The sequence below is a fragment of the Trichosurus vulpecula genome, chromosome X (genome assembly GCF_011100635.1).
Source record: "Trichosurus vulpecula isolate mTriVul1 chromosome X, mTriVul1.pri, whole genome shotgun sequence".
Taxonomy (NCBI): Eukaryota; Metazoa; Chordata; class Mammalia; order Diprotodontia; family Phalangeridae; genus Trichosurus; species Trichosurus vulpecula.
This window is the reverse complement of record NC_050582.1, coordinates 2,005,692-2,032,504: the sequence shown is the minus strand read 5'-3', so window position 1 is coordinate 2,032,504 and position 26,813 is coordinate 2,005,692. Positions and strand designations below refer to the sequence as shown.

Genomic DNA, 26,813 nt, shown 5'->3' with positions numbered 1-26,813 from the left:
CTTAGACTCACGTTGCTCAAACACATTTTTGTTCAATCATTTCAGTCATGTCCGACTCTTCATGACCCCATTGGGGGTTTTCTTGGCAAAGATACTGGAGTGGTTTGTCATTTCCTTCTCCGGCTCATTTGACAGAAGAGGAAACTGGGGCAAACATAAATGACTTGCCCAGGGTCACTTAGTAAGTTTCTGAGGCCAAATTATATCTCATTACCTTCCCCCGGCCTGGCTCTTCCCTCCTCTGCTCTGACCAACGTCCCTGGCCTCTTTTACATCCCAGCTCAAATCCCCCTTTCTATAGGAAGCCCTTCCCCATCCCTGTTCATTCCAGTATCTTCCCTCTGTTAGTTCCTTCCTGTTTCTCCAGTCTATAGCTTGCTTCTTATATGTTTGCATGTTGTCTCCTTCATTAGATTGTGAGCCCCTTGAGGGCAAGGAGTGTCTTCTGCTTCTTTCTGTATCCCCAATGCTTACACCGTTTAAATGCTAAGTAAGTGCCTGACTGCTTACACTCCACTAAGATCCCCAGATCTCTTGGAAAACCTGCTGTCTGGCCACAAGGCCAGCCTTCTTTCTCCCTCTTATACTTCGGCTCAAAAACTCTGCTACATGACACTTTACCCTGAACAAATCTCACCTCAGATTCAACTCTATCACCTCTAAGTTCTAACTTGTCAAAATCTTTTTGGATCCTGACTCTGCCATCCAACGAAAGCCAACTGTGCCTTCATCCAAGTGACTGTTCACTTCCACATGGTGTTTCCCAATTCAATTATAGGAGTATACAGTAAATGCCAATCAGAGAGAATACTGCTGCCCTCAGCAAGACGTTAGAAACCAAAACATTTCCCAATGTCTGCTAGTTACCACTCTCTCCTCCTTTTTCCCCACAAGTCCTGTGAGCAAAGGAATAAGGAACCAAGGGGCAGAAAGGAGACACAAATTACTCAGTTATCTTTAGCAAACTGAAAATCCTCACTCCGCAAGGCACATTTCCACTCCTGGCATCTGTGATGCTGCCCTAGAGTTACCAAAGTGTTCCCAGGTCCATGTTTTTAGATTACTAAGTCTCCCTCTGAAAAGGAAAAAGCTGGGACCAGGGTTCAAGCGCCTTGTTTCAAGTCACACAGCGTCATTCAAACCCAGGTCATTGACTGCAAATCCATGCTGCCTCACCTCTATCAATGGATCCTGGTTTAGATCTCTGACAAAACTCACTGTCAGGAATTACCCTTCTGTGGCTGGCACAGAACAAGCGCTTAATGCCCGATGCCTAACAGATGGGCACAATGCTTACCTCAAATTTATCCGAGTTATGCATCCCTGGAATCGACTGCATGAGATGGGAAGTTGGATGGTTTCCAAAGTCAGAACTCACATATCCTACACGAAGTCGACCTTCACTGACTTTCAAGTCTTTTGGGTGTTCATACGGTGGCTTGTGAAGGACATTAATCTAGCAAAGGAATCCAATACACATTGGTCAAAGCCTAAAGATTCCTCACTTCATATACAAAGGTAACAATTTAATACCAAGTCTTACCTGCTGGGAAACTTTTTTCCAAATACTTCATATTTTATTTATAAAGCCAGTTCAGTGTACCCCTGCAACCCTAAATCTGTGCAATGTGTCTCATGCTCTAATCTGTCCCTGGAGGCAATGGAACAATTGGGGGGGGGGAGGGAGGGGGCTGAAACTACTATGAAAGGATACCCACACTCCTGGGGATGGGGGGGGGGCAGGGAAGGACAGATTTGAGCATAAAGGGGTTTTTTTTCCCTCTCTGCCCCAACCCTTTCAACTAACTACTCAACAAAACCATTTAGGCATCCTAGCAAGCAGTGCTAATGTGCCCAAAGTGGTCTACCACCATAAAAAATAGGTGCAGCAAACAGGAACGAGCCAAGTTGAGATCTAAGCAAAGCCACATTCCAAAGGCCCCACCTTGTCCAAGCACAGGTTCCCATGTCTCTCAGCAATAGCCTTCCTAAAGCCATGAGAAAGAGGGTAGAGCATGCTGTGGTGAGGATGCACGGACGGTAGCCTATTCTTCTCCAGCTGGTCAGCTACAATACTGACTAATTTCTTCATCCGTTCATCATAGTCGGTCCAGTCACAGACAATCTAAAGAAGTTAAAAAAAAAGGGAACTCAATAACCTTAAACATAGGATTGAACTTTGGATGTGTCTTCTTGAGAGGTGACTCATCACGCTAGGCATGTTCAAACTCAGCCTTACCTGTAGACAATGGGCCAAGTTACAGTAAGCATCGGGAAAGTCGGGCTTTAGTTTCAGAGCAGTTCGGTAAGAAGCAATTGCTTCTGGAATGTTACCTGAATCCTATGAATGGAAGGGAAAAAAATATGAAAGCTCTAAAAAATGAAGGAAGGAAGAGAGAGAAAAAGACAGAGACAAAGAGAAAGCATGAGAGCGACTATCCCAAGCGTTACCTTGTGAATGGAGGCCAGATTGCTGTGCGCATCAGCAAAAGCTGGGTTAATCTGGATGGCCCGGGTATAACACTGCAAAGCCCCCTGGACATCCTGCATCTCCTTCAGAGTATTTCCCATGTTGGAATAAGCATCGGCAAAGGTAGGACTGATCCTGAGGCAGAGAATCAAAATCATCCTTTTTCTTTTTAAAGAAGAACTGAAAAACCTTTTCTCTCTTAAAACATTCATTTCCTCTGGCCTCCCACTGGAAGCCACCGGAGCATTTCGTGCTGTCCCAAACCCACATACACAGTCAGTCTGCAGATGGAAACGCTTCCCGTGCTCTCGGCAGCTCTTACCAGAACTCTAGGCCCTAAATTCTTACCTAATTGCCTCCTTATAATGCATCAGGGCTTCCTGCAGTTTTCCCTGCTGTTGTAATACACTTGCTAAATTTGAATGGGCAGCAGCAAACTCTGGGAACACCTAGAAAAAGTCATCACAAATGTCTGAGAATGGCTTTATCATATCACCATTTTCACTAACCACCACTGTCTTTCCCCACCCGTTCCTCCCACACAAAGAACTCCCAGTTCCTGGGCCCACCTACTCTTTGCCACAGTGACACCCCACTGCATTGTTCCCACCAGGTCACAAATTACTCATTTAATACCGCCTCATGAATTCCTTTCAATCTTACTCAATGCTGTCAGTACATCTTGTCCCTCCACTCAAATGGGCTCCTTGAGGGTCATATCCTTGTTCTTCTCCCACACAGGACCCCGCAGAGCACCAGGAGACATTGAAAAATGGAACCCCTTCTCAAAACAATCGGCTTTCACAGGAGTGGCCGCTAGGGGGCGCCACAGTGAACAAACCTTGGACCTAGAGTCCAGGAAGAACCCAATTTAAATTTGACCTCAGACCCTTACCAACTATGTGTCCTTTGGCAAGTTTACTTCAGGTTCTTCATGCGTAAAATGATAAGAGTCGGAGGCGACACTAACCCAAAATTCCTTTCTGATGCTAATCCTCAAAAGGAGAACATTTATAGCACTTACCTCCTGGGGCTGTTAAGAGAAGGAAATGCCATAATAATCCTACACCTATCAGTGCTAGCTCACTCCTCTTACTACACTACGCTGCAGCTGCTGAGCTCCACTATCGTATACACCACAAGCCACCACTATCCACATACTTCAAGTGCTTTGCGATACAGGCGAACTGCTTCTTCAATATTCCCCTGTTCTCGTTTAATGTTGGCCAAGTTATTTAGAGAGTCTGCATGGGTGGGACAAAGACGGAGAGCTGTATTATAACAATCCTCTGCCTCAGCAACCTAGAAAATGAAAGCGACATTACTCAGAAGCCCAGAAACCTCCTCACCTACTTCTGAGTCAAATGGCCACAGACTCAGTTTCTTTTCCAGTGGTCTTCTCCCACCACTGCCATCATTCCACCCATCCCTTTGCCCTTGCCGTGTGAAACTTCCCAGGGAAAAAATAGGAAACAGGAATGGGTATATAATAAATGCAGGGCATGCCCCAGTCCACCCAAGAGGATGTTTGCCTTGACCAAATTTTCCCCAACCAAAGTACAAATTTAATTTTGCTTTCTATTTTATCTCCAAGTCATTACTACTAAAAAAAAAAAAGTATGCTGCTTTTTTTGAGCCTACCAGATTACTAAGAAACAAAGAAAGGAAGGAAGGCAGGAAGGAAGGAAGAAAGAAAAAGAAAGAAAGAATCCTCCTTACACTGCCCTTCTCTTTCAAAGCGTTGGCTAGGTTGCAGTAAGCATCTGGAAAATGTGGTTGTAGCTCAATAGCACGCCTGTAGGTGTCTATTGCAAGGTCTATGAGGCCTTGTTCATAGTATACACACGCCAAGTTGCCATGCACCACTGCATGATTAGGGCTCAGGCTCAGGGCTCGAAGGTAGGCTGCTACAGCTCTGTAAACACAAAAGCACATTTATAACATCTGATACATGAAAAACATGCTTAACTTCATTCTAAAGCAGCAAAGCTTATTCCAGATAACACACACGATATACTGAGCAAAAAGATTTTGACCTCAGAAGGAATGTACTTTCCATGCACACTCTCCTAACGCACAAAACATTCCACACTCCATATGGGAGACGTGGTCTTTCCTTACTAACAGGTACAAGTTAAAAGGGAGAGTACATCTGTGCAGATGTCCTCCCCAAGGGGCTCACCTTGCTAGGTTGCAGTAACACAAATCCCATTTAAGTTCTCCACTAGAGATAACTTGGAAGGTAAGTCGGCCAATCCTGCCTATTGAACTGCAAAGCACAGTCATTGGGGGCGGGGGAGACAAGAAAAGTTCACTTCATCTCAACTAAACCCTGTCAATAAATCTTCCCGATTCTAGTCCTCATTAATAACATCTCCAAGTATAAAATACCTCCCAAGTGAAGAAATGTCTTTAAAACCATCTAACTCTTTAGATGAAAGAACAATATGCTTCTCCGTACTAATCTAAAATTTAAAGAATGGCTCCTTAGAAAGCACAACATTAAAAAAGGGAAGAACACTTATTATGCCACACAAAAGACATTGTAGCACGTCACTCTTGGATTCCTTAACATTAAGATTGAAGGTATTCGCTGTGTCCAAATTGCTTCAAAACAGAATTTCCCTTCTTTCTTTTTAACTTTTCTGCTTTTCTATCTTTTTAATGCCATGCCCTCTGGTCCATTTGACGTCTATACCACTAGCTTCCAGCCATCTTTTGATGAGTGAGGCCTACGTTTGGGATTATTACTCTTCTGGCATCTCCAGGCTCCTACATTATGTAACCTTAAAGGACTATGCAAACATAAGCTAATAATATTAGTAGAGTGAGTCACAGAGAAGGGCCAATAAGGGAGCAATGAACACTATGAAATAACTGTCAAATTCCCCTGGTAAAAGGAAAAAAAATTACATATGGCTTGTGAAATATTAGCAAATGAGCCCAAAGAAAGTAAGATATTTTCATAATCACTGTTTGTGACAAACGTGCCCTCACCTGTCAAATATACGTGCCTCCTTTAGGACATTTCCCAAGTTGATGTACGCATCAAGAAAGTTGGGGTCAAGTGTCACAGCCTAAAAATAAGAGAGACTCGGATAATGCATGCTGCCTCATGTTGCCAGAATTAGGTAAACTGGGTTTGCAAGAACTCCTCAGATGTTAAGTTTTCTGGGTCCAAGTAAACACAGCACCTTCAATTACAAGTTAAAATTTATAAAATTATTGTACTTTCATTTCTTATATTTTTTTTTTTACTTCTCAATAAATGTTAAGAGCAAAAAGAAAACATAAACCACAGTCTATAGCTCTCATTTTAACGAGGAAAAAACCAAGGTCCCAAGAAACAAAATAACTTTTTTCCTCCTTTACTTCATTCCTTATGATAAAGGATGCAACTATTAATTAATGGAGCTAATCCCAAGTGGCTAATCTTGGAGCTGACTTCCTCTCTCAAGAAAGAGGCGAAGAATTATGGCCATAAGACTGCTTCACTTTTTTGTCAGAGGGTAAGGTACCACCGAAGGAGGAAGAATCATGTAAACAGTGTGAAATGTAAGAAAAGGAATATCTTCATCAGAAAAGCTCAACTGTAGCAAAGCCAAGGCTTGGGAAGGGATGCTAAGGACAGAAAAGGAAAGTGCTTTTAGAGCTACGCTGGGTGAAAATGGATGATCACACAAGGGGAAAGGGATTAATTACAATGGGCATCAGAGAGAAGATAGGAAAACCACAGGCCAAGCTGAGTCCTGGAAAAACAAATTATGAAAGGAGTTGTCTGTAAGGGTTCCACCTGACATCACCTTCTTTGCCTGGATTACTAGACTGGTATAGCAGGAGAACGCCACAGATAGAGATTAAATATTAAATTAATAAATCCCTCAGACAATCCTTGCAAACAAGACAAAGGGATGTGGGCTAAATGATTGTACACTTGAGCAAACATGGTTCAATGACCATACCAAAAGAGTAAGGAATGGATCTTGAATCAACCTCGATGGACGTCTATAATAGAGTGCCTCACATGTCTACCCTTGATCTCCAATCTGGTTCGAGAGGGAGAGGACCCAAGTTCAAATCCTGCCTGATAATATTCTACCCCCAACACTGGCTGCTCAGTCACTGAACACCTGTAGGGCTCCTTTTCCAGAGAACAGAAGATCTAAAGCACGCTGCCCACCTCCTGACAAAGAGGCGAGGAACTCAAAATGTAGAATGAAACATATTTTAATGTACAGCCAATGTAGGAATTGCTATTGCTTGACTATGTATAATTGTTACAAAGGTTTTATTTATCTTTTCTCTCACTTTGGGGGTTTGGGAGTGGGGAGCTAGAGATAGGGAGAAGAAAAAGAGAGAGATATAAAGGGTGATCGAAGCAAGTTTTTGTAATGTTCCAAACAGCCAGCCATGAAAGGATCATGGACAAACAAGACAACTTGGACTTCAACATGCCAAACTTGGAATATAGATAAAAAGAAAAACAAGCCATACATAAGGGATTAGGAGTTCCACGTGCCACCCTCTTTCTGTTCTCTTGTGTATATGAAAGTACTCATCATTTTAGTTGGTGTTTAAGTTTAGAGTTTTTTTAAAAAAGGAAAAAAATAACAGAGAAAAGGGGTATACTAAATAGCAGGCCTCTGAGGACCTGAGTCTTCGAGCTTTTAACACACAGTCCTATTCTGCTCGATATTTTTATTAAGTGACTGACTTCAAAATCAAAAGGGCACCACCTGTCAAGCTTGTGGATGATATGAAATCAGGGGCTAAAAACACGTCAGATCTAAAAATAGTTAGAAACTAAAATGATGAGACAAATCTAAGTTAAACATAACAGACAGGTAAAAGCAAAGCAAAGTAAAGCTGTTTCATAGGTAACAAGCTGAGGGAAGTGTGGGCCGGGTGATTTCTGAGTCTCTTCTTAGCAATCATAACCAGCCAAACGGTGAGAAGGGCCACCTGGGGGCGTGGCGGCTTGTCCAGAACAAAATCTCTTCCAAGAGATTAAAAGCATGAGGGGATTCTGTTTGACTTGGTCACATATCAATTAAACATGTATTTCTTAAGCACTTCCTATCCACTATGTATAGATACTTGGGATATGTGCCTTCTGAGGTCTCTTTGGACTGAGAGTCTATGAATTAACAATTGTCCAATGAGATGAGTCCCTCCAAAGTTTTGGGACAGTACCCACCACTAACTTCCCCATAATTCCACCCATTAAACACGAACTGATTTGAAGTATAGGCATGCGACAGACTAGAGCCTTGATTCTCTTGTTTCTTTTCTAACTCATCTTTTCAGGGTAATCACATGACTCCCTACAACAGCCTATTAGGGCTTGCATTTAGAGTTGGAGGAATTGTAACCATTTTCAAGAGGCACTACCAAAGTTACTCTATTATCCTTCACAGTGTGCTAATAAGGCCTACACTGAGACCTTGTTGGGAAAATCTATTAGTTGTTAAAAAAAATACGACTTGCGGAGTTACTGTACTACTCTTCACAGTGTCCTAACGTAGGTGGGGGAATCCAGAGTCTGGCAAGGGGAGGAGTGATGAGACTTCTGTGACAATCGTCCAAAGTTACAAAGAAGCCTATCTTAGCTGATAATGAAGTTTGTCTGCAAGATCGGAGCTATCCAAAGTGGAATGGATGGTCTCGGGCCAGAGTGACTTCCCCTCACTGCCTGTCAGGTGTGCTGTAGCAGGCAGGGGGCTCTTCTTCGGGCATGGCTTAGACTAGTTGGCCACAGAGGTCCCTTCCAACACGTATTCTGGGCAACTGTAGCTTTAAAAGAAAAATCATCCTACCAGACTTCATAGTTCAACTCAGCAGCTTTGCTTTGAAGACATGGAACGGTCCAATTTCAAGGGAAATGGGAAAGCAGTCACCATAGGGAGTTACTCAGGCAAAAAGGCAAGGGGGGGGGTAAGGGGTCCACACCTGGGCGGGTACTTCCCTATACCCAAGCACATCTGGACACGATGGGTAAGAAGCCCTGGTGACCAATGGTCTTTCCAGCCCTGGAGTGAAGCCAAAGCTTGGGAACACTCATTTTAATTCCTCCAGGAGGCAGTATGGCACTGAGCAGAGTCAGAGGACCAGATTCAAATCTCAACTTTGGCACTTACTCCTTGTGAGTCCTTGGGCAAGTCACTTCACCTCACTGGGCCTCACCTGTAAACTACACAGCCTCTTCAAGCTCTGTACAGGCAATGTCATCTTTTGGGAAGCCCCTGTAGATCTGGAGTGTGACAGTATCCCCAGGTGTCAGACTCAGTCATTTGATCAGTTTTTAAAGAGAGGACGAAGAGAGGGAGGGAGAAGGCCATGACCCAATTTTTTTTTAACCTGGTATATAAAAGCGACATTTTTTCTTTTCAGGATGAAATGCTCCCCACAGGTTTCAAGGGGTCACCGGACACACTTAGATGGGGAAATGACCAAGAAAAACCGGGATCATCTTCAAGCCCAGCTTTGGGCTCAGGAAATATAAACTAGCTTTCAAATGATCAATCACCTAAATAAAGAGCCCCTCAGCACAAACAACACTCATTAAGATTCCCACAGACAAGTGCTTGATCTATACCACTCTCTGCCTTTTTTAGAAGAAACTTGGGAAGATTCATATGAACTAATGCAGAATGAAATACGCAGTACCTAAGAGAATACCCACATCAAGTAAAGGATAAGAACGCTCAAAGACCGACAAAGCATGGTTTTCATGTCTTGGCAGAAGCACAGAACAGAGTGAGCTATACATTTCCAGACATAGTCTGTATTGCTCAACCATACACGTTACAAAGAAGAGTGGGGGAGGGGAGGATAGACAGAGATGCCAAATTAAAAAAAAAAGTTCAGCAACCAAACATTTAAAAAGTACACAAAAAAATTCAGATCAGGGCAATCATGTTAGCGTAGGATTAAACTTAATATACACTTTTAAAAAATAACTGTATACCCAAGGATACAACTAATAGGCCCATGCCCCAAAGAAATAAGAAAAGGACCCATGTTTACAAAACTATTTCTAACAATTCTTTTTGTTATGGCAAAAGACCGAAAACTAAGAGGATGCCATTACTTGGGAAGAGCTAAACAAATTACGGTATATGAAGGGAATGGGCTTTCTATTGCACAAGAAATGATAAAAGGGACAGTGTCAAAGAAACTCTGGAAAACTTGGCTAAACTGTTCCAGGGTGATGGGGAGCAGAACCAGAAGTATTTACATACTACCAACAACTCTGAACGACTTAGGAAGGCTGATGAATGCCATGACCAAGCATGATTCCAGAGGACTGAAGATAAGCAGGCTGCCCAGCCACCTCCTACCAGAGGGGATGGATGGACTTCAGCAGGAGACAGACATTTTCGGACATAGCCAATGCGGGAATCTGTTTTGCTTGCCTATGTCCATTTCTTTCAAGGGTTTGGTTTTGTTTACCAATTGGTGGGGACGGAGGAAGGCTATCAATAGATTGCCAAAGAAAAAGAAAAGAAAACAGGGCCACCAAAGCACTTTTTTAAAAAAGATGCACAGAAGAGAACAGAAGCCAGAAGGAAACATAGAAGCAAGACATCTTAGAAAGTAACATGTTGGGGGGGAAAGAAGAGTTCCCTGTTGAAATGATCCTATACTTAAAAAGGAAAACCAAGCTGCACTTAAGAGACTCATAGTTTCAGGTACAACCCTTTTTAGAATCTGTTTTGAATGTAGAAATGTTCATTTTATTTGATGTTAAGTTCAGAATAAAAAAAAATTTTAATTGTACATTAACAGAAGTTCACAACTTCATGTCTGATTTTAATACTGAAATTGTTTAATGATTAAAAGTTCATGGTAAAAAAGAGAAACTCTTTTTCATGAAAACTAGCCTAGGAACCGAGCCCAAGATCTAGATCAAGAGCTTAAAAAGCCAGCAGAGGCCATCAAGCCGAACCACCTCATTTTAAAGATGAAAAGGCTGAAACTCAGCAAAGTTCAGTGACTTGCTTGGATTACACAAGTTATCAGAAGCAGGATTTGAACCCACGTTCTCTAACTCAACAAGTTCATGGTCCAAAACATCATGTTATAGGTGCAGGACCAGAGGCACAGACTCAAGGTCACAAAGCATCAATAGCATCAGGTTCTGGGGATCTTTCTCTTTGAAGGGAGAACAGGGAGCCAGATTTCACTGTACTAGAGACTGGGTTCTATGGAAAGGAATCCTTGAGATAAAGCTGGATTGGAAACCCAGCTGAGTCCAGATGACACAGGGCCTTGAATGCCAACTTGAGGAGCTGGCCTTTATCTTAACAACACCCAAGGGTTTCTGAGCAGAGTATGACAACTGATTTAAGTGACAATTCCATGACCTTGAGTTGAAATCTGGCCTCAGATACTTACTAGCTCTCTGACCTTGCGCAAGTCACTTAACTTGTCTGCCTCATTTTCCTTATCTGTTAAAAAAAAGGGAGGTGGTATAGTAATGAGAACATGGCAGCCTCAAAGGGTCACATAAATCCTAGCTATTATCATTACGAGCTTAAGCAAATCATATCAATTCCTTGAGTCACAATCGCTGCCAAGAGGAAGGTATGTATGAGGGTCAAACGAGATCAGGAACCCTCCCCCCTCCCCCAAAAAGGGGGCTAGGTATTCAATATTGAGTATTACAGCGTCAGGGGCAGAGAACCGGCCCCGGAGTCAGGAGGACCTGAGTTCAAATCTGGGCCCAGACACTTGACACACTTACTAGCTGTGTAACCCTGGGCAAGTCACTTAACCTCAATTGCCCTACCTTCCCCCCCTCCTCCCCAAAAGAGTATTACAGTGTCATTTAGTGTATAATACGGGACAGAGGGACCGTACTAACTGGTAACTACCTCCTCAACATAAAAACCAAACCCACTGCCAGATTTATTCATCAATTCTGAGCTGCCATTTGGCTGCCATAACTGCCTGAGTTTCTAAAGAGTGAATCTGCCTTATGCTACCCAGGGATCACACTAGAGATGTAGTATATGTCTAGATGTCCATATATATGTGTACATATGAATGTGTGGATATAAAATCACTACACATACCCCGTATCTATACATTGATGCAGTCAGTGTATACAGATGTTAACACAACATATAAAAGTGTTAGGCATTCTGCACACACGGATACTTTATAAATTGACAGTTCAATGACTTACCTTTTCAAAATGATGAATTGCGAGCCAAATCTCCCCTTGGGCATTAAAAACACAGCCAAGATTACTCCAAGCTACTGCAAAGTTTGGTTGCGTCTCAATTGCTTTCAAGTAACATGCCTTGGAAGGGTTAATGAAAGAAGAAAAAAGATGGGAGGGGAAAAGGTATAGGGAAAGGGGAAAATTTGTAAAGGAAAAAAAAGATCAAGGGGAAAAAAAAAGTTGATGTCAGTATTCCTTCTCTGACCGGCCAAAAGTGACCCTGCAGCATAGGCTCGCTTGCGCCAAAACTAAATTGCGCTGCCACAGCTGGCTGCTCCTGCGCCTGCGCCAACCAGAACCCAAGTGCAAACCACCATGTTCAGTTCTGCCAAACAAGGAAGAACACTCAGGCTGGGAACTCACCTGGAAGGCCAGTGGCCTCAGTCTAGAGCTGGACTTCTCACTCGCCATCATTTCTCATCCTAACACCTGGGCCTGCTTGGTACGGATAGAAAATCATCTTCTGGGGTCACCAAATGAAACTCATTTTCCCCAATACTAAAGACTCTTTTGGCAAAAGCAAAATCGAGCAATAGGGGCTTACTTCCTTCTCTATTCTCTTTACACAAATCACTGAGACATTCTGTTCCCCAGTCAGCTACATCAGGCCAACCATAAGCTCTACTCTGACTTGGCCCACACCCAGTGGAGAGTGAAGCTAAAACCTCAAATGACAGGAATGCACCTGGGTTGAGGTCCCTGTAATGCAAGCGCAAACGTCGCTAGCGCCTCCTAACAGCATTGCACTGCGCCATCGCTGCGACTGCTGCTGCGCTCCGCAGAACACCCTTAGGCAGAGCAAACGGCCAACGAGATCCATTAATCTACTAGACAGGCCCGCATTGAGTGTTTGTTGGTGATGAGATCAGCTTGACTCAAAAGTGCTGAGGCTAAAACCCAATTTGATCCAAAAAGGCTACAGGATAGGACTGAGGGAGCCAGTCAATCAGATTACTCATCTAGTCAACCGTTCACAGGGGTTCATTCGCACGCATAGCGCGGTCACGCTGCGCAGCCTTTGCGCTACTGCAGGGTCACAGCGCGTCATCAGAAGAGCAGAACGCTGCAATCCAAACAAAGAAGAAAAAAGGAAAAAAAAATGAACAACAAGGAGAGTTAGAAGCTTTTACTAGTAAATTATCTCCAATCAATTTTTAATAGTTTAATTTACTTTAACTTTATTTCTTTGAAAGAATTGTGGCTAAAGTATAAAACATTCTCTTACATTACTTGCTTGTAAATAAAATAGTTTTTAAGCTTTTTCTGAAGCCACAAGACAGAAGATTCAGGCATGGAGGCAAATTGTTTTGCTGTGGCAGTTACAAACCCGTTACCATATTTCTCATCATGTGACTTTTCGGTGCGTTCCTTGCTGGAAGAGGAGGAGGAGGTGTGTGTCTGCCCTAGATCCAGGCCTCGAGCTCCCTTCAGCGAGGCACCTTACGCATGGAATAGGAGGTTTCACCCACCTGAAACCTTCTAAATACAATACCAATGGTGAAAAACCAAAAACAAGAGAGAAAATAAAACAAGATCATTAGTAAAAGTTCAACAAAGCAATTGAAATTCTTTGGATATGTCTATAACATATGGGAATGAGGACAGTCTCAGTCTGTAACATGGGAGTCATGCAGAAGGGAGAGGGTTAATCAGGACTATTGCATACAGCAGGGACTTTGTTGGAAGAAAGGCTCTGAAATTTCTGTAAAACAAATTTGTTTCTAGCTACTAAGAATTTGCTGGCTTGAATTTTTAAATGCACTGATTACAAAAGAAACACATTGCATTTCACTCCATAGTTGTCTTGTTTGCTAAATTCTCACAAAACCAGTATAACGCTTTTCAAACTAGGTGTCTCCAGAGCTCTGAAATAAAGAAGTCAGCAACCTAAGGCAGGCGCAGTGTCTCAGCCTAAACCGCTCTCTAAAGCTGCAGTGAAGTGCAATTGGTGTTAGCTGTCCGCTTGGTGGGATGACAATGAACAGAACCTGGCAGTCTGCCTACACAAATCGCCAACGAGCCATCTTTGCAGCTCGTTTTCAACCAATCACATGGAATTCATAGGGTGGAAACCTATGTCAATTAATCCAAATGGCCAGTATCATGAATTTATGAACGCTGCAGTTTAAAAAAAAAAAAATCAGTGCTTTTTACCATCAGATGGTGCCAAAAAGCCTTCGCTCTCCCTACAATGAGGTGATCAAACAGACAGCTACGCTGCGCATACACTCCACGCATCAGCATGCGCGTGGGGCTCAGAGCAACAGGTGGGAGTTTCAGAGGCTCTCTGGTTTCTCCCCACTCCTCACCCCTGCAGCGCGATTGCGTAAGGTGGCTTGTAACAAGACAATTTCATTTTGTAATTTATGTTTTAAATTATGCCAAAAGCTTTCAAACCCAACCTGGTGTTCAAATTCTTGTTATTTGGAAACAAAGACTGCTAAAAGCCACCTTTCCACTTCAGCAAGTTTTCTTTCGATCAGTCCATTTCCCAAACAAACCAGCTTTGTCCTTCTGCTCTTTGACATGTTTTAAAAGGGAGTGAGGCAGGGAAAGAGAAGGAAATAAAGAAGGGAAGGAGAAGACTAAGGAGACTGCAGGGAAAGGGATGAGAAGGACCATAAAGAAGTGGGAAGGTGAAATGAGGGGGTGGGGAGGGAGGAGGGGAGGAAGCGCCAATCATTAAATTTATGATCATTTACCAGCCTTTCTTCCATGGTAAAAGGGGTGGGGTGGGATGAGGGGAGGAAGGTTAAAGAATAAGTTTAAAGGCCAGTATTACAGGGTAACATTTTGATGACTTTCTTCTCCACTTACAAGCCACAAAGGACTTAGAAGAGCAGCATTTTCAGTGGCACCTGCAGCAAGCCTCAGATTTGAAGGAATGTTATTTATTCCCAGATAAGATCCTGCTGGAGCCCAATGATATAGGGTGATCTAGCTCAGCAGAAGGGCTCCACAATGTTCAGGTCCTTGCTTTACCCCCAGATTTAGAGCAGGAGCGCCAAAGCCTGGCCTTGCTCTAGGCTGAGGCGATTCATGCTGTCAGCTTTCCTCAGTTTCTCAGGACTGTTTGTGAAGATAGCTCAATGAAGATTTGAAGACTTGGCAAAGAGTACAAGTTTTCAAAACACTGATGTTTAAATGCATTCTAGTGAACACCTACCTTGGCTTCTTCCAAGCGACCCAGGGCTTTGAGCAGGTTCCCCAGGTCACTGCGAACACAGTACAAATCCTAGAAATCAGAGACACTTTATCATTAACTGTACCCTGTTGTGGCATAACTTCAGAAACCTTGAAATCACATTTTGGAGTTCTACATTTCATTCTATTGTGTCACTTAAGGTTGAAGTAACAAATAGCTTCTCTGTCCCTCAAAAGATCAGCAGTCATAAGCCAAATACTCAGATTCAATACAATTTAATTATTAATCATCATTACCAAGGCAGTGTGTTGAATCACACCAAAGATCGAATTTCTACTAAAACAGAAAAACTTACAAAAGAAAATAACCAGCACCTAGGCTTCCTAGAGAAGTTTGGAAACTTAAAAATGATACTGAGCCATTATGCAAGAAGAAATGACTCAAACTCCTTGTCCGTTTCACACATTTTGTTTCCTGCTGCTCGCCCCCTGTAATGTTCATTATTAGCACCCTCAGGGCCAGGGCCAGGGCCAATGGGGCAGCTAATGGTGGCCAACTAAATTTCCACCAGTTGATTCTGCTCTTTAGAGAAAGCTGAATTTGTACAGATGGTCGTCACCCGACACATTTACGCAAACTGGAGGGAAGGGTGTCATGAGACTACTTCTGTGCCCAAACAACCTCAACAGTTATTAAGAAATATTGTTCGTCCCTAAGTGGACTCGCCTTGACTAAATATCCTAGCAACTGTCATCTAAGAGGCACGGTACTGAATTCTGAATTGTTTCTCACTAGGAGCAAAGATCAGGAGAGCCAGAGGACGTCCCCTTAACACAGAATTGCCACACTGGGTTGACAGCTCGTGATTAAGCCTAGACTTTCTTTTAGGGTATTAGCAATCGATTTTTTTTTTTAACAGGAGGGCACAGTTATCCACAAAGAAAAATCTTTGGAGGGGAAGGGGGAACATCCCCCATCTTTTAAGATTAATAATACTGCTTTTGCTACCTCCTTCCTCCCAATTTTTCCAGCATCCCACCTAGCTTTAGCAGTGGCACACGTCCCCTTTCATCTGCTCCCTCTCTTACGGGTATATCCTGTCTCCTTAGATCCTAAGCAAGAAAAGAAAGCCCATTAGTTTTTCTAATCTCCCCAGAACTTCTAGCAATGCACATAGCAGGCACTCAAATATTTACTGACCTCTGACATATGTGCTAAATTTAACCAACAGCAGCAAAAGCATAGAAATGAATGGTCCTCCAGAGCTGAGCTGCAGAAGTGAGAGGCCCTGACACTTATGACAGCAGGATGCCAAAACAGTGCTCAATGGACTGGTCACTGGAAGGAGGGTAATCACAGTCAAAGTGAAGCTTCAGGAACAGCAAAAGCACATGAGGACAACCAGGTCATACCCAGACCACTCGCTGAAAAATAATCCCCAATCAGCTCCGTTGCCTCCATGATCAAGACTGTTGGCAAAAGCACCTTTAAAATGCCAGACTTGGCATTCCGGCCACACTAGAAGAAGCTCTGAACAGCTCAACGTATCAGGGCAATTTTGTCAATCGAGTCAAAGAATAGTCCTGAATGTGACCTACCTTTTCATTAGAAATGAGATAGCACTAGATACAAGTTACCTGGGGCACTACCTTATAAAATGGGCACTTTATGACTCTCAGTCATTAATATTGTACTTCTTCGCCATTGCAAAATCGTCTGAGTGTCTTGGGCCATTTAGAGGCAGCTGGTGGTGCAGTAAATAGAATACCAGACCTGGAGTCAGGAAGACCGGAGCTCAAATGTGGCTGCAGACACTCACTAGCTGTGTGACTCTGGGCAAGCCACTTAATCGTCTCTACCTCCTTTCCTGAACCACAAACTGGGGATCACAACCTCCCAGGGTTATCGTGAGGATACAATGAGGCCATATTTATGAAGTGCCCTGCCAACCTTCAAGTGTGACATTAACATCAGATAAATGTAGCTTTACTATGCAAAGTCAGTGAGGTCTAGGACCAACGAGGCACCGGTAAGATTTCAAGCTTTATCAGTCAAATAGCAAAGGTCAAGGCACTCATACCACCTTCACCAAAGAAAGTTAGGATGCCCAAAGTAATCATGAAAAGCCGAAATCATGTCTATGTTTGCAATCCACCCGGTAAACAAGCAGCTCCTTTCCTCTGTGTTACGGGGTGCATGATTCAGAGTAATCCAGCTTTCTTTACTGGTATTGTCCAGCTTCTGTGGCACAATCACAGGTCTCTTTCTATCATCTCCTTTTCTCATCGTCTCATTTCCATACAGCCTCCGAGTTGGAAAGAAGCTATTATTTACAGCAACTGATTCCTGAATAGGACCCCCCGCCCCACGCAATAAGAAGTAATACCATTCCAAAATGTGAAGTCTTCTAGGGTTGAGGCTCTGGCACCTCAGGTTCACTTTGAGAAAGTATATCAGCTTCAAATATCTCTCTGTGACCCACTGCTACTAGTTCTGCCCTCTCAAATCAAACCAGAAGTCTAGTTTGGATCTTCAGTTGCCAGTACTGACAACAGCAGAGTATGAAGGCTAAGTTCTTCATATGCTAACTGACAGAATGAGGATCCAGAGATCAAAAGGCCAGTCTAATTAAGATAAAACTGCAGTGCTACAAGAGGAATTCTCTTCCAAATGACTGACAGGTCTTCAGCAATCGAAGTTTTCCAGTCTAACCAACTCCAGGTCCTTGTAATCTATTCTCATTTGTAAGCATAGTTTCCGGTTTCCCGAACCATTTTGGACGTACTTTAGCTAAAGGCAGCACCCAGACCTGAAAACATTACTCCAGACAGTATCTAACCAAGGCAGCTTAGAAAGAGACTATCCCCTCCCTCTCTATGGTCCCTAGATTTCTATTAGTGCAGGGGAAAATCTCCTTAGCTTTCTTGGCTGCCAGATCACACTGCTGGTTTATGTTGAGTTGACAGTGTAATAAAATCACACCTCTTTTTACGTGAAAAATTCTATAGCTACTAGTCATGCCTTCTACCATCAAGTACCAGTTGGCTTTTTGTTTTTTTAAAAACCCAAGTGCTAGACAGATTCTACATTTGTCTACATAAAATTTTATCTTAATCAATTCAGCCCATCACATTAGCCTGTTGATAACTTTTTGGATTATAATTCAGTCATTCAACATATTAACTATCCTTCATTCTCTACTGCCATTAAGTATTTAGCAACTGAGGCTCTCAACTAAGGGAAGGCTACTTACTATCAGAACTGAGCCCTAGGTATAGAGCTCAAACCCAAGGCAGCAGTGACAGAGTATTTGAAGTACATAGACACTGGTTAGTTTAAGAAAGCTTCAGATCATTGAGGAAACTATCCCACTAGAAGGACCATGCACAAAATGGTCAAGGCTCATGTGGACCAGCCTTACACTCACAGGGTATTGGCTTTCTGGACACGTTCATTCAACACTTACCTTATATACAATGCCTTAGATTGCTAGTTCTATTTCTAGGCATGTCATGACTCCTGGATTGGGTTGTAAACGCCTTGAGAGTAAGGGCTCTCTCTTGCATCTCTTTTTATCTTTTACAGGATGGATATGCAATTAATCTGTTGACTGATTTTCAATTATAAAGAGAAATATGGGGACTGAACAAAAAGCTTAGTGAAACCATTTTCACCTCGTTACCAATTCTATCTTCTATGCTGCCTGGATATGACAAGATGAAGAAAAAATAATCTAACCTTATACTTCGACATCTGTTTTAAAAAAATTTTACACATCAACAGTAGACAGATGCAACACACTTTCACTCCCTAAAAACCACTTAGAAGCTTAAGTGTATAACATACTACCTAATGGAAGTATTAAGTTTTCACCAAGAGTTTTCACATCAAATTTTTCATTTAATTCTCAGATAATCCTGTGAGGAAGGCAGGCAAACAGTGGCCTCATTTTAGAGGTGAATAAACTGAAACACAGAATATAAGTGACTTTTAAGTCATTTATGCAACTAACTCTAAACCTTATGTGAATTAATTAGTAGCAGAACCAGACTAAATTTCCTACCAGCTAACCAAAGATCTACCCTAACTCTAACCCTAATCTCTATTATAGAACAACTCTCCCAAGTACAACTGGCAGCTCCTAATACCTGGTTGGAGCCAGTCCATATAACAGTTGTGTTAAGTATGGTAAACTGTATCTCTTAAACTAACATACTACCAGATTTCAGTAAACACCATCACAAACATCCAGCATTACCAAGCTAAATATTATCACTGCAATCGAGAGAATTCAGACATCTTCTACACTGATGAGAGACTTACCAGAATGACCCACAAGAAGAGCTGTGTGTGTTTAATGTCCGGTTCCTTGCCTGCCACACTAGACATACCGTCTGCAGCAAGGGTGGATTTTATCCTTTCCATTATCTGCTTATTAGAGGAATTTTCTTATTTAAGAGCCCAGCTTAAAGTAATTGTTTTCATTTTATGTAAAGAGCCCATTCCCAAACACCAAAAACTATTTGGGCTTTGCAGTGGATGAGCTAGCCAAAGCAGCTTCCTGGGTTTCTGTGGGAGTAAGATAGTCACTACCAAATTCTACTCACAGGATTGTACTGAAGGGCAGACACATAAGCTTGCACTGCCCCTTCCATGTCTCCTGCTGCAACCAAAGCGGCTGCCAGGTTAATATAGCCATCGATGAAATCGGGTTTGAGGCGCAGCGCATGTCGGTAATGCTCAATAGCTTCCTGCAACTGTCCACGCTCCTTGTACACGTTCCCCAAATTGGAATAGGCTTCTGCCAGAAGTGGGTTCTGCTTAATGGCCAAAGTGCTAAAATGAGCAGACCTGGAAAAAGACAGAACGGTGATGAGGATGTAGAAAAAGGTGTGTCCTGAAACCTGGCCTCATCTACCAACAAGCCCTCCAATTCCAGAAGGTCAGCGTTCTATACCACAGTTTACAAAGCATCTCAAAACATTATCAAATCCAGGCTCCACAAAGGACATACCAAAAGTCAAGGTCTTCTGATTCCTGCATGTTCTTCTCACTACATGACAATTATCCCCCCAACTGGGAACTACATAGGACTTGAATAACTTTAAAAGCAGAATACCGAAGAAAAGAGCAAGCAACAAAAACACTTTCAGAAGTTGGAGGGAGGGAAAGAGCTCCATCATCATCCATTTTGAACATAGTAGAATGAATAAAAAATGATCTTCTATTTAGACAGATCATAGATTCTCAAGAAATAAAGTGTTACTGAATCGAATTTCTACTTAAATGTATAGCATTTCAAAGATTCACAACCACACCTCACTAGAAGAATGGTTTTTAAAAGGTTCAATGACCAGGGAGAACTGGTTCCCAAACACAATCTAGCCCACTCACTCTCCTATTCGATTCTGGGCCCAATTCATTAAACATCTGTAGTACCTGTCCCAGATACATATGGATACACTAACTCAATGAGCTAGCCATTCAAATGCACATCAGTCTGGAACTGGAAGATGGGCACTGATACAGTTCGTTTTTCCTGTAGAGATTGTTTGGTTGCTTTCTTCTCAACTTATCATGTCTCTCACCAAGGAGAGTGTATAATGCTCAAGCCTGAAGAAACTGTCATAAAGCAAAAAGGAACAACTAGCAGCCCATCCGTGAGTAATCCCTTTTCATTCGGAGCCCAGCCAAGCTGTCCTCCATGGTGGCGTCAAACATGACAGCCCTTCACCTACGGACCATCTGATCTAGCCTTTCTACCTGCCCTGGAGCTGAACCCTACTATATGGGGCAGGGGTTGTCTCCTTTAATGAGGACACGAGCTTGAGAGAGGAACAATACAATACTAACTCTGTACTTTTATTCTTGGTACCCGACAGAGGGATTAACACATAGTGAGTGCTTACTAGGTACATGTCCATTCCAGTCTATGCCAGCAATGCAAGCATCTGCACCAACTCAACCCTGGACCCGTGTTAGGAGTACTAACGGATACATAGCATTTATTACATTACAGTATAATTCTTTTACTTGTTTGGTAATTCAGTTTAGTCGACAAGGTTCCAACTTGTGTTTTAGTAGCAGTTAAGTACATTTCCTACCATAACAAATGCATGTGAGCCATTTCCCCTCCCCCTTCCCCCATGACATGACTCTCAAGTACCAAAGGAAGTAGGACCAAGAACACTTTGTAACCTGACTAGGAAACAACAGCCCCAGAGGGTCAAGTCTGCAAAGTCCCTTTAGCCCTCCCCTCCTGAACTCTTTAGCAACGACGCCTGTGCCTAATAATAAAAACCAAGAAAGGGCTGCCACTAGGCCCAAACCCAGTAAGTACTAGAATGAAAGACAAAGTAGCAATCAACAACTCAAGTATACTTTGTAAAAATCAAAGTTTCTTGAATTTCAATGCCTAGGGAATAAACCCAAGTCTCCTACCTGTCCAGTCTGCGACACTGGAAGTGTATAGACGAGAGCAATAAAAGCACACCAGTATTATCTGGCTCTTGTCTCCATAGCTGCATGCAGTGTCTCTCAGCAGCCTCAAAATCTCCTGCCTGATATTCACGATGAGCCAACTCAGCTAACCCTTGGAAGAAAAGCATACATTTTGTTGGTTCTAGAGAATCATCAAAACGTTTGGGGGGGGGGGGGGGGGAGAACAAAACATTAGAAAATACAAACCACAAACTGTTAAAAAGAAAAAAGGGCAAATAAAATCAAAATATGAAAATGGTGGAAGTGTGTACTAACTACATCGATGTAGCCCATCCTTATACCGAGCACAGAATCAACATTTTAGGAGTGTGCTCAGAGCTATGTTTTTCTCAAACTAAATGAGAAGGTATTAGGGAAATATCATGTGCAATAAATGAGCCATAAGGTTATTTTTAGATTATGTTCTAGAACACACACTAGGTGCCATTACATTCTATGTGCTATCTCTGGAGCTTCTTCTAGAATACTCCCAACCTTACCATCTCCAACATTGGGTTCTATGAAGAAACAAGATAAAACCATGTAGTTCTGAAACAGACGGAAAAACATTTACTGATATTGCCTGGAATAATCTTGTTGGGTAAATCTGCTTATTAAGTATTTTTATAACATGCTCTCCCAAGTAAGGTTTCTGGGGTTTTCTAAGCCACTTCGGGAAGATATCAAATTCCTGGTGGAATACAGAAAACGATGAGTGAGACTAGAATCAAATGGGGTTGGGGGGAAAAAGAGTAGAAATAACTTTGAAACAAAACTGCTCTTTTTAAGGCAGCTGATAAATAAGAAAGGTAAATTGATCTGACAAGATTCTTAAGTCTTGAACTAGGTCATCCAATGTTTTAAATTAAGGACAGGATCACATTTGCTCTTGTGCCCCATCCCCCATTCATCCTTGCTGAATGTAGGAGGAATACTTTGCCCAACAGCTCTCCAGTAGTTCCAGGAGGATTAAGATACTGCAAATCATGCAAAAGCACCCACACACCTGTTGCAAATAGTCACCTGTGACTGCAATGCTAAGAAACATTTGGTACACTAGTCAATTAATAATATATGAAAAAAATGCTGTACACAACAGATTTCACTCAGGCAAAGACAGAGTGCACAATGAGGCAGTTGGTCAGATGTTAAGTTTCAACATCAAATTATGGTGTTAAAAATTAACTTGGCTTTATCCAGGTCAAATCCCAATACTACCACCATAAAAGTATCTATGTAAGCTTTGCAAGCCTGAACCGATGGCCCACTCATTTAAAACCAGTGAAATAACAGCACTTCTAAATAACCCTTTCCCAGGATCTTTCCTCACAATTCTGGGAGGTGGATGGTTCCAGTACCATCATCTCCATTTACAGAGGAAGAAGCTGAGGTTTACGGTGGTGATCCTACTCAGTGCTCTGATCATTAAAGTAGCTGGCTTGGGTTCTACATGGAACTCAACCTACATGAGAGAAATGACAGCCTGTACTGCTGAACAGAATCATCAAGAGGGGAGACTTAGCAAATCTGGGGGAGGCAGATGGCAGTAATGAAACCTAAAGGAAAAAAAAGTAGCTAAGAAATGTACTCCCCCTCCCCCAATTACCACATCACTTTCAAAGTTTAATATATGTTATTTTGATACTTGAAATAACAGCTTCCTCAAATCATATGCGAAGAAAAAGAAAGGTCTTCGAACCAAGGAGAACCAAATTCAAATACTAAAGCCACAAACATTAACTCTAAAGGGACTATTTAACGGTGATGCCCAACTGATCGGTCCCTTGGGTGTTGGTTAGATACAGCCACTTCGGGATGATTTTCTGAGATTTTCACACTACAGGTAAATGGTAGTCAGAAATGAAAAAACCAGGACAGATTATTTGTCCAGAGTCAAACAACAAATGAGTAATCAGAACTTGGCTCTGGGAGGAGGGGAAGTGGCAGACTTAGGTTTTGGATACAATGACCTTGGAATTTGGATACAATGACCAAAATGAGAGGGTAAGACTCAACTGCCAAATATGAACCATACTTGTAAAAATGGGGCGGGGGGGGGGGGTGGAAGGAAGGAAGGAAGTATCAGTGTCCAACTGACACTGAAAAGCAATCTGGACTTCCAGCCTTTTTTTTCCTCGATTAACAAAGCAGGTTTAAAACGGCTTAAATACCATTTTAATGCTTGAAATCGCTGCCAGTGTTTATATAGCATCCACTCTGGATCAGTTACTGTGCTGAGTAATTTACAAATGCCACCTCATTTGATTATCCAGGTACGGTAGAAAAAGAGATCTAAAAGAAATCCTAAATGCTTAATAGCGCCCAGGGAGAGGGGAAAGCCTGAACTGTTTATTAAATCCCACCCTTTACAGTTATAAATAAGGGAGGAGATAGTTCACTAAGAGGAGTCTACAATCGACGGAGACTAAAGAAACCTATCTCAGAAGCATTCAAAAAGCAACTCCTCGGGCCATCCTTTGGAAGGGGCCCCTGCCCAAGAAAGTTTGAACACAGGAAGGTACCCGGCTCAACTATCGAAAAGGTCTTTTGGGGGGTGGGGGGAGTAGGGAGGAAAGGTCTCAATCGTGCATAGCTCAAAGCGAAAATAAAACTGCAATCTCTAAATCGGATGGCCAGTTCGGGCGAGGGATGGAAAGCTCAAGTGTCAATAACACACACCTCGCGAATGGAGACAATGAGCTGGAGAAATGGAAACTGACACCTGGCTCGAGAGACCCCGGACAAGCGCGATGGGAAGGAATCCCCAAGCGCTCGCAAGGCTGGACGAGAGCCCGCCAAGGGGGCAGGTGAATAAGGGGCCAGAATCGGCTCGGAGGCAAGGGTGTGGCCCCTGGGCTAGACCGCGCTGCGAAGAAAGGGGGGGGGGGGGGGGGGGGGGGGCCGCCGGCGCCCAGGGCCCGCGCAGCAGCTGGGCAAAGAGGAGCTCCCCCGGGGCCCGCCGCCCCTGGAAATTTCCAGCTCCCTCCCCAGACCCGCAGGTCTGCCACCTAGCCACCGGAAGCCAGGCGGAGCAGGAGGCAGAGCGCCGAGCGGTGGCACCAAAACCCGAGTTCGAATCCGACCTCAGGCACGAGCTAGCAGTGGGATCGTGCGCGAGGCACTTTCCCCGAGGCCTGCCTCAGTTTCCTCCTCTGTAGCACGAGGGCGTGGCTTCGATGGCCTCGAAGCTCCCACAATCCACGATTCGCCATCCTCCCGGGGCAGGATGGCCACCCCCAAGCGGAGGGGGGCAGCCGGGGTGGGGGGGGGGAGAAGCACGTGCACCGTGGGGTTGAGGTCCCGGGAATCCCTCCCCCGCCCGCCTGAGTCACCCCGCGGTCATTCGGACGGCAGGGGGCTAACATGGGTGGGCTGCGATGGCACGGGGAGGCAGCTGTCCAGCTGGCCCCGGTGCCCCGGGGAGCGCGAAGCAGCGGGCGGGCGGCCGCCTAGGTACCTGTGCTGTCGGCCACGTTGCCCACCGAAGACGCCATCGGGAGCCTCCTAAGGGAGGGCGGACCAGGGGGAGCCCCGCGCCGCCGCGTCCCGCCGCCGCCGGGGTCGCCTCCGAGGCCGGCGACAGGGACGGACTGGAGGCGAGCAGCAGGGGCGGGCGGGCGGGCTGGCCGGGACGGCTCCAATGGCAGCCGCGATACTGACGAAGCACCGCAGCGCCGCACTGACTCCGCTTCTCTCCTGGGCTCTCGGGCTCTTGAAATGGCGGCGGTGGTGGAGGCTCCTGCCCAAGACAACACCGGCCGGAACTACTTCCTGCTACAATCAAGTCCTTAGGCGGAGGAGGTGGCTTGTTACCGTACGATCTTTAAGGCCACCAGATGATTACAATGAAAACCGCAGCACACGTCGTAGTCTTCCGCGCACGGGGGAGGGGGGGAGGGGAAAGGAGCGGGGGGGGGGGGATTGCGACAAACAGGAGTTGGGGCCCGGGCGCATGCGTGTCACTCGGGCAGGCCTGCCCCTCCCCCGCCCCCATCCGGAGCCTGCGCCCGGGCCTTCGCTGGCTCCCAGAGCTGGGCCGGACACGCCGTGGCGCAAGCTGGCCTCTGGGGCGGATCGTCGGTGACGGCCCGTGAGCCGAGGCGGCCGCTAAAGGCAGGCCTCGGCCCGGGGAGGGACGGACTTCTCTCTGCACCGCCCCCCGCCACAGCCCTGCACAGGGCTTAGTCATCTTCCATCTGCCCGATGCCAGCCCTGGACCTGGACCCCAAGGCGCTGCGGGAAGCGGGAGAGGGAGCGGCGCGTGACAGATGCCGGGGAGCCGCGTGAAAGGCGCGGGCCCCGCCCTCGCCCCTTCCCCGCCCACCCCCCCCCCCCCCCTGCAGCCCGCCCTGCTCTGCCGCGCGGACGGCGGGGCCGGTCCGGATAGACCCTGCTGCTGCCGCCGCCACTTCTCCATTTTGGCTGAGACCCGGCCCCCCCCACCCCCCGTCCCCTCCTCTCCCCTCCCCCCGCCCGTTCTGGGGTGGTGACCCTGGATCCCGGCCACCGGGCGGCGGCCCAACCACTTAATGGCCGCAGGGTCTCTTAGCCACACCGAGAATCCTCACAGCTGAGGAAGTTGAGGCAAGGGGTACACGTGGAAAGGGGTACACACACACCCCCCAGACTGAAGAGAGCGCAAGGCAGGACTGGGGTGCCAAGTTACAGTGCATTATGGGAAGAAAGAAGGGAAGGAAGGGTCCTTCTGATTTAGGTGGTCAGAGAGAAGGTGAGATATGATGGAAAGGCAGAATTGGAATCTAGAGAAGCGGGCTCAAAGACTCCCCAAAGCAGGAGAGAGTTCCATTGGGGGTTCACAGGAAATAAGGTTGGAGAAGATGAACCCTAAATAAGGTGAAGCCAGATGGTGGCCTTGAAAGACAATTTTGAAGTGAAGCTAGGGAGAGTGGCCAGAAGACTTGTGGCACTTCATCCAGGAATAAACTGAGAGAAGTCCAAAGTTCTGTGGTGGCTTTTGTCCAAAGATGTAAAAGACATTTCCTAGGAAGATTCCAGAAGAACGGGAGCAGGAGAGTGCAGTATCGCTGAAGCCAGTTTCAAGGAAAATGAGAATGAACACTGAGGAAAAGCTCACTGGCTATGGTTATTAGGGACCTTGGAGAATTCCTCAAATCCAGTGCTTTCAGCCAGAGCACCAGCCTCAAGCAAAAACTCCACTCCTTCCTACACTCCCAATCCTAGGGACCCTTCCCTGACAAGCAGCATTTTTCTATAGGCTAACCCTTCTCTTCTGGGCTGTATATTAGCCTGTATCTGTGTCTACCTTTTCAGAAAGATTGCTAAGGGAACTAATGTTGAAGAGGACTGTGGGAGAGGGGACTCCTGGTTTGGTGACAAGTTGGACCCCTCAGGTCTTCCTTCCAAGGACAAAGTTCTAGAATGTTTTGGAAAAGAATCTAGGGCCAATCACCTCCCTGTAGAAGTGACAAACCATCCACAGGAGAGTTCATACTAACAGTATCCCATCC

General features: G+C 44.6%; 1 protein-coding gene across 1 annotated transcript in view; it reads right to left on the bottom strand.

Moving 5' to 3' along the window:
• Positions 1-25,619, bottom strand: part of OGT (O-linked N-acetylglucosamine (GlcNAc) transferase) — a 33,363-nt gene extending 7,744 nt beyond the window's left edge. The window contains exons 1-13 of the mRNA XM_036740275.1: positions 24,782-25,619; positions 21,286-21,436; positions 19,452-19,695; positions 14,866-14,934; positions 11,661-11,777; positions 5,468-5,547; positions 4,190-4,385; positions 3,632-3,772; positions 2,819-2,919; positions 2,452-2,605; positions 2,240-2,341; positions 1,946-2,125; positions 1,298-1,456 (exon numbers count right to left, since the gene is read on the bottom strand). Coding sequence (XP_036596170.1) covers positions 1,298-1,456; positions 1,946-2,125; positions 2,240-2,341; positions 2,452-2,605; positions 2,819-2,919; positions 3,632-3,772; positions 4,190-4,385; positions 5,468-5,547; positions 11,661-11,777; positions 14,866-14,934; positions 19,452-19,695; positions 21,286-21,436; positions 24,782-24,818 — 1,731 coding nt within the window. The 5' untranslated portion in view covers positions 24,819-25,619. The remainder of the gene's footprint in view (positions 1-1,297; positions 1,457-1,945; positions 2,126-2,239; positions 2,342-2,451; positions 2,606-2,818; positions 2,920-3,631; positions 3,773-4,189; positions 4,386-5,467; positions 5,548-11,660; positions 11,778-14,865; positions 14,935-19,451; positions 19,696-21,285; positions 21,437-24,781) is intronic.
• Between the last annotated feature and the right edge of the window lie 1,194 nt (positions 25,620-26,813).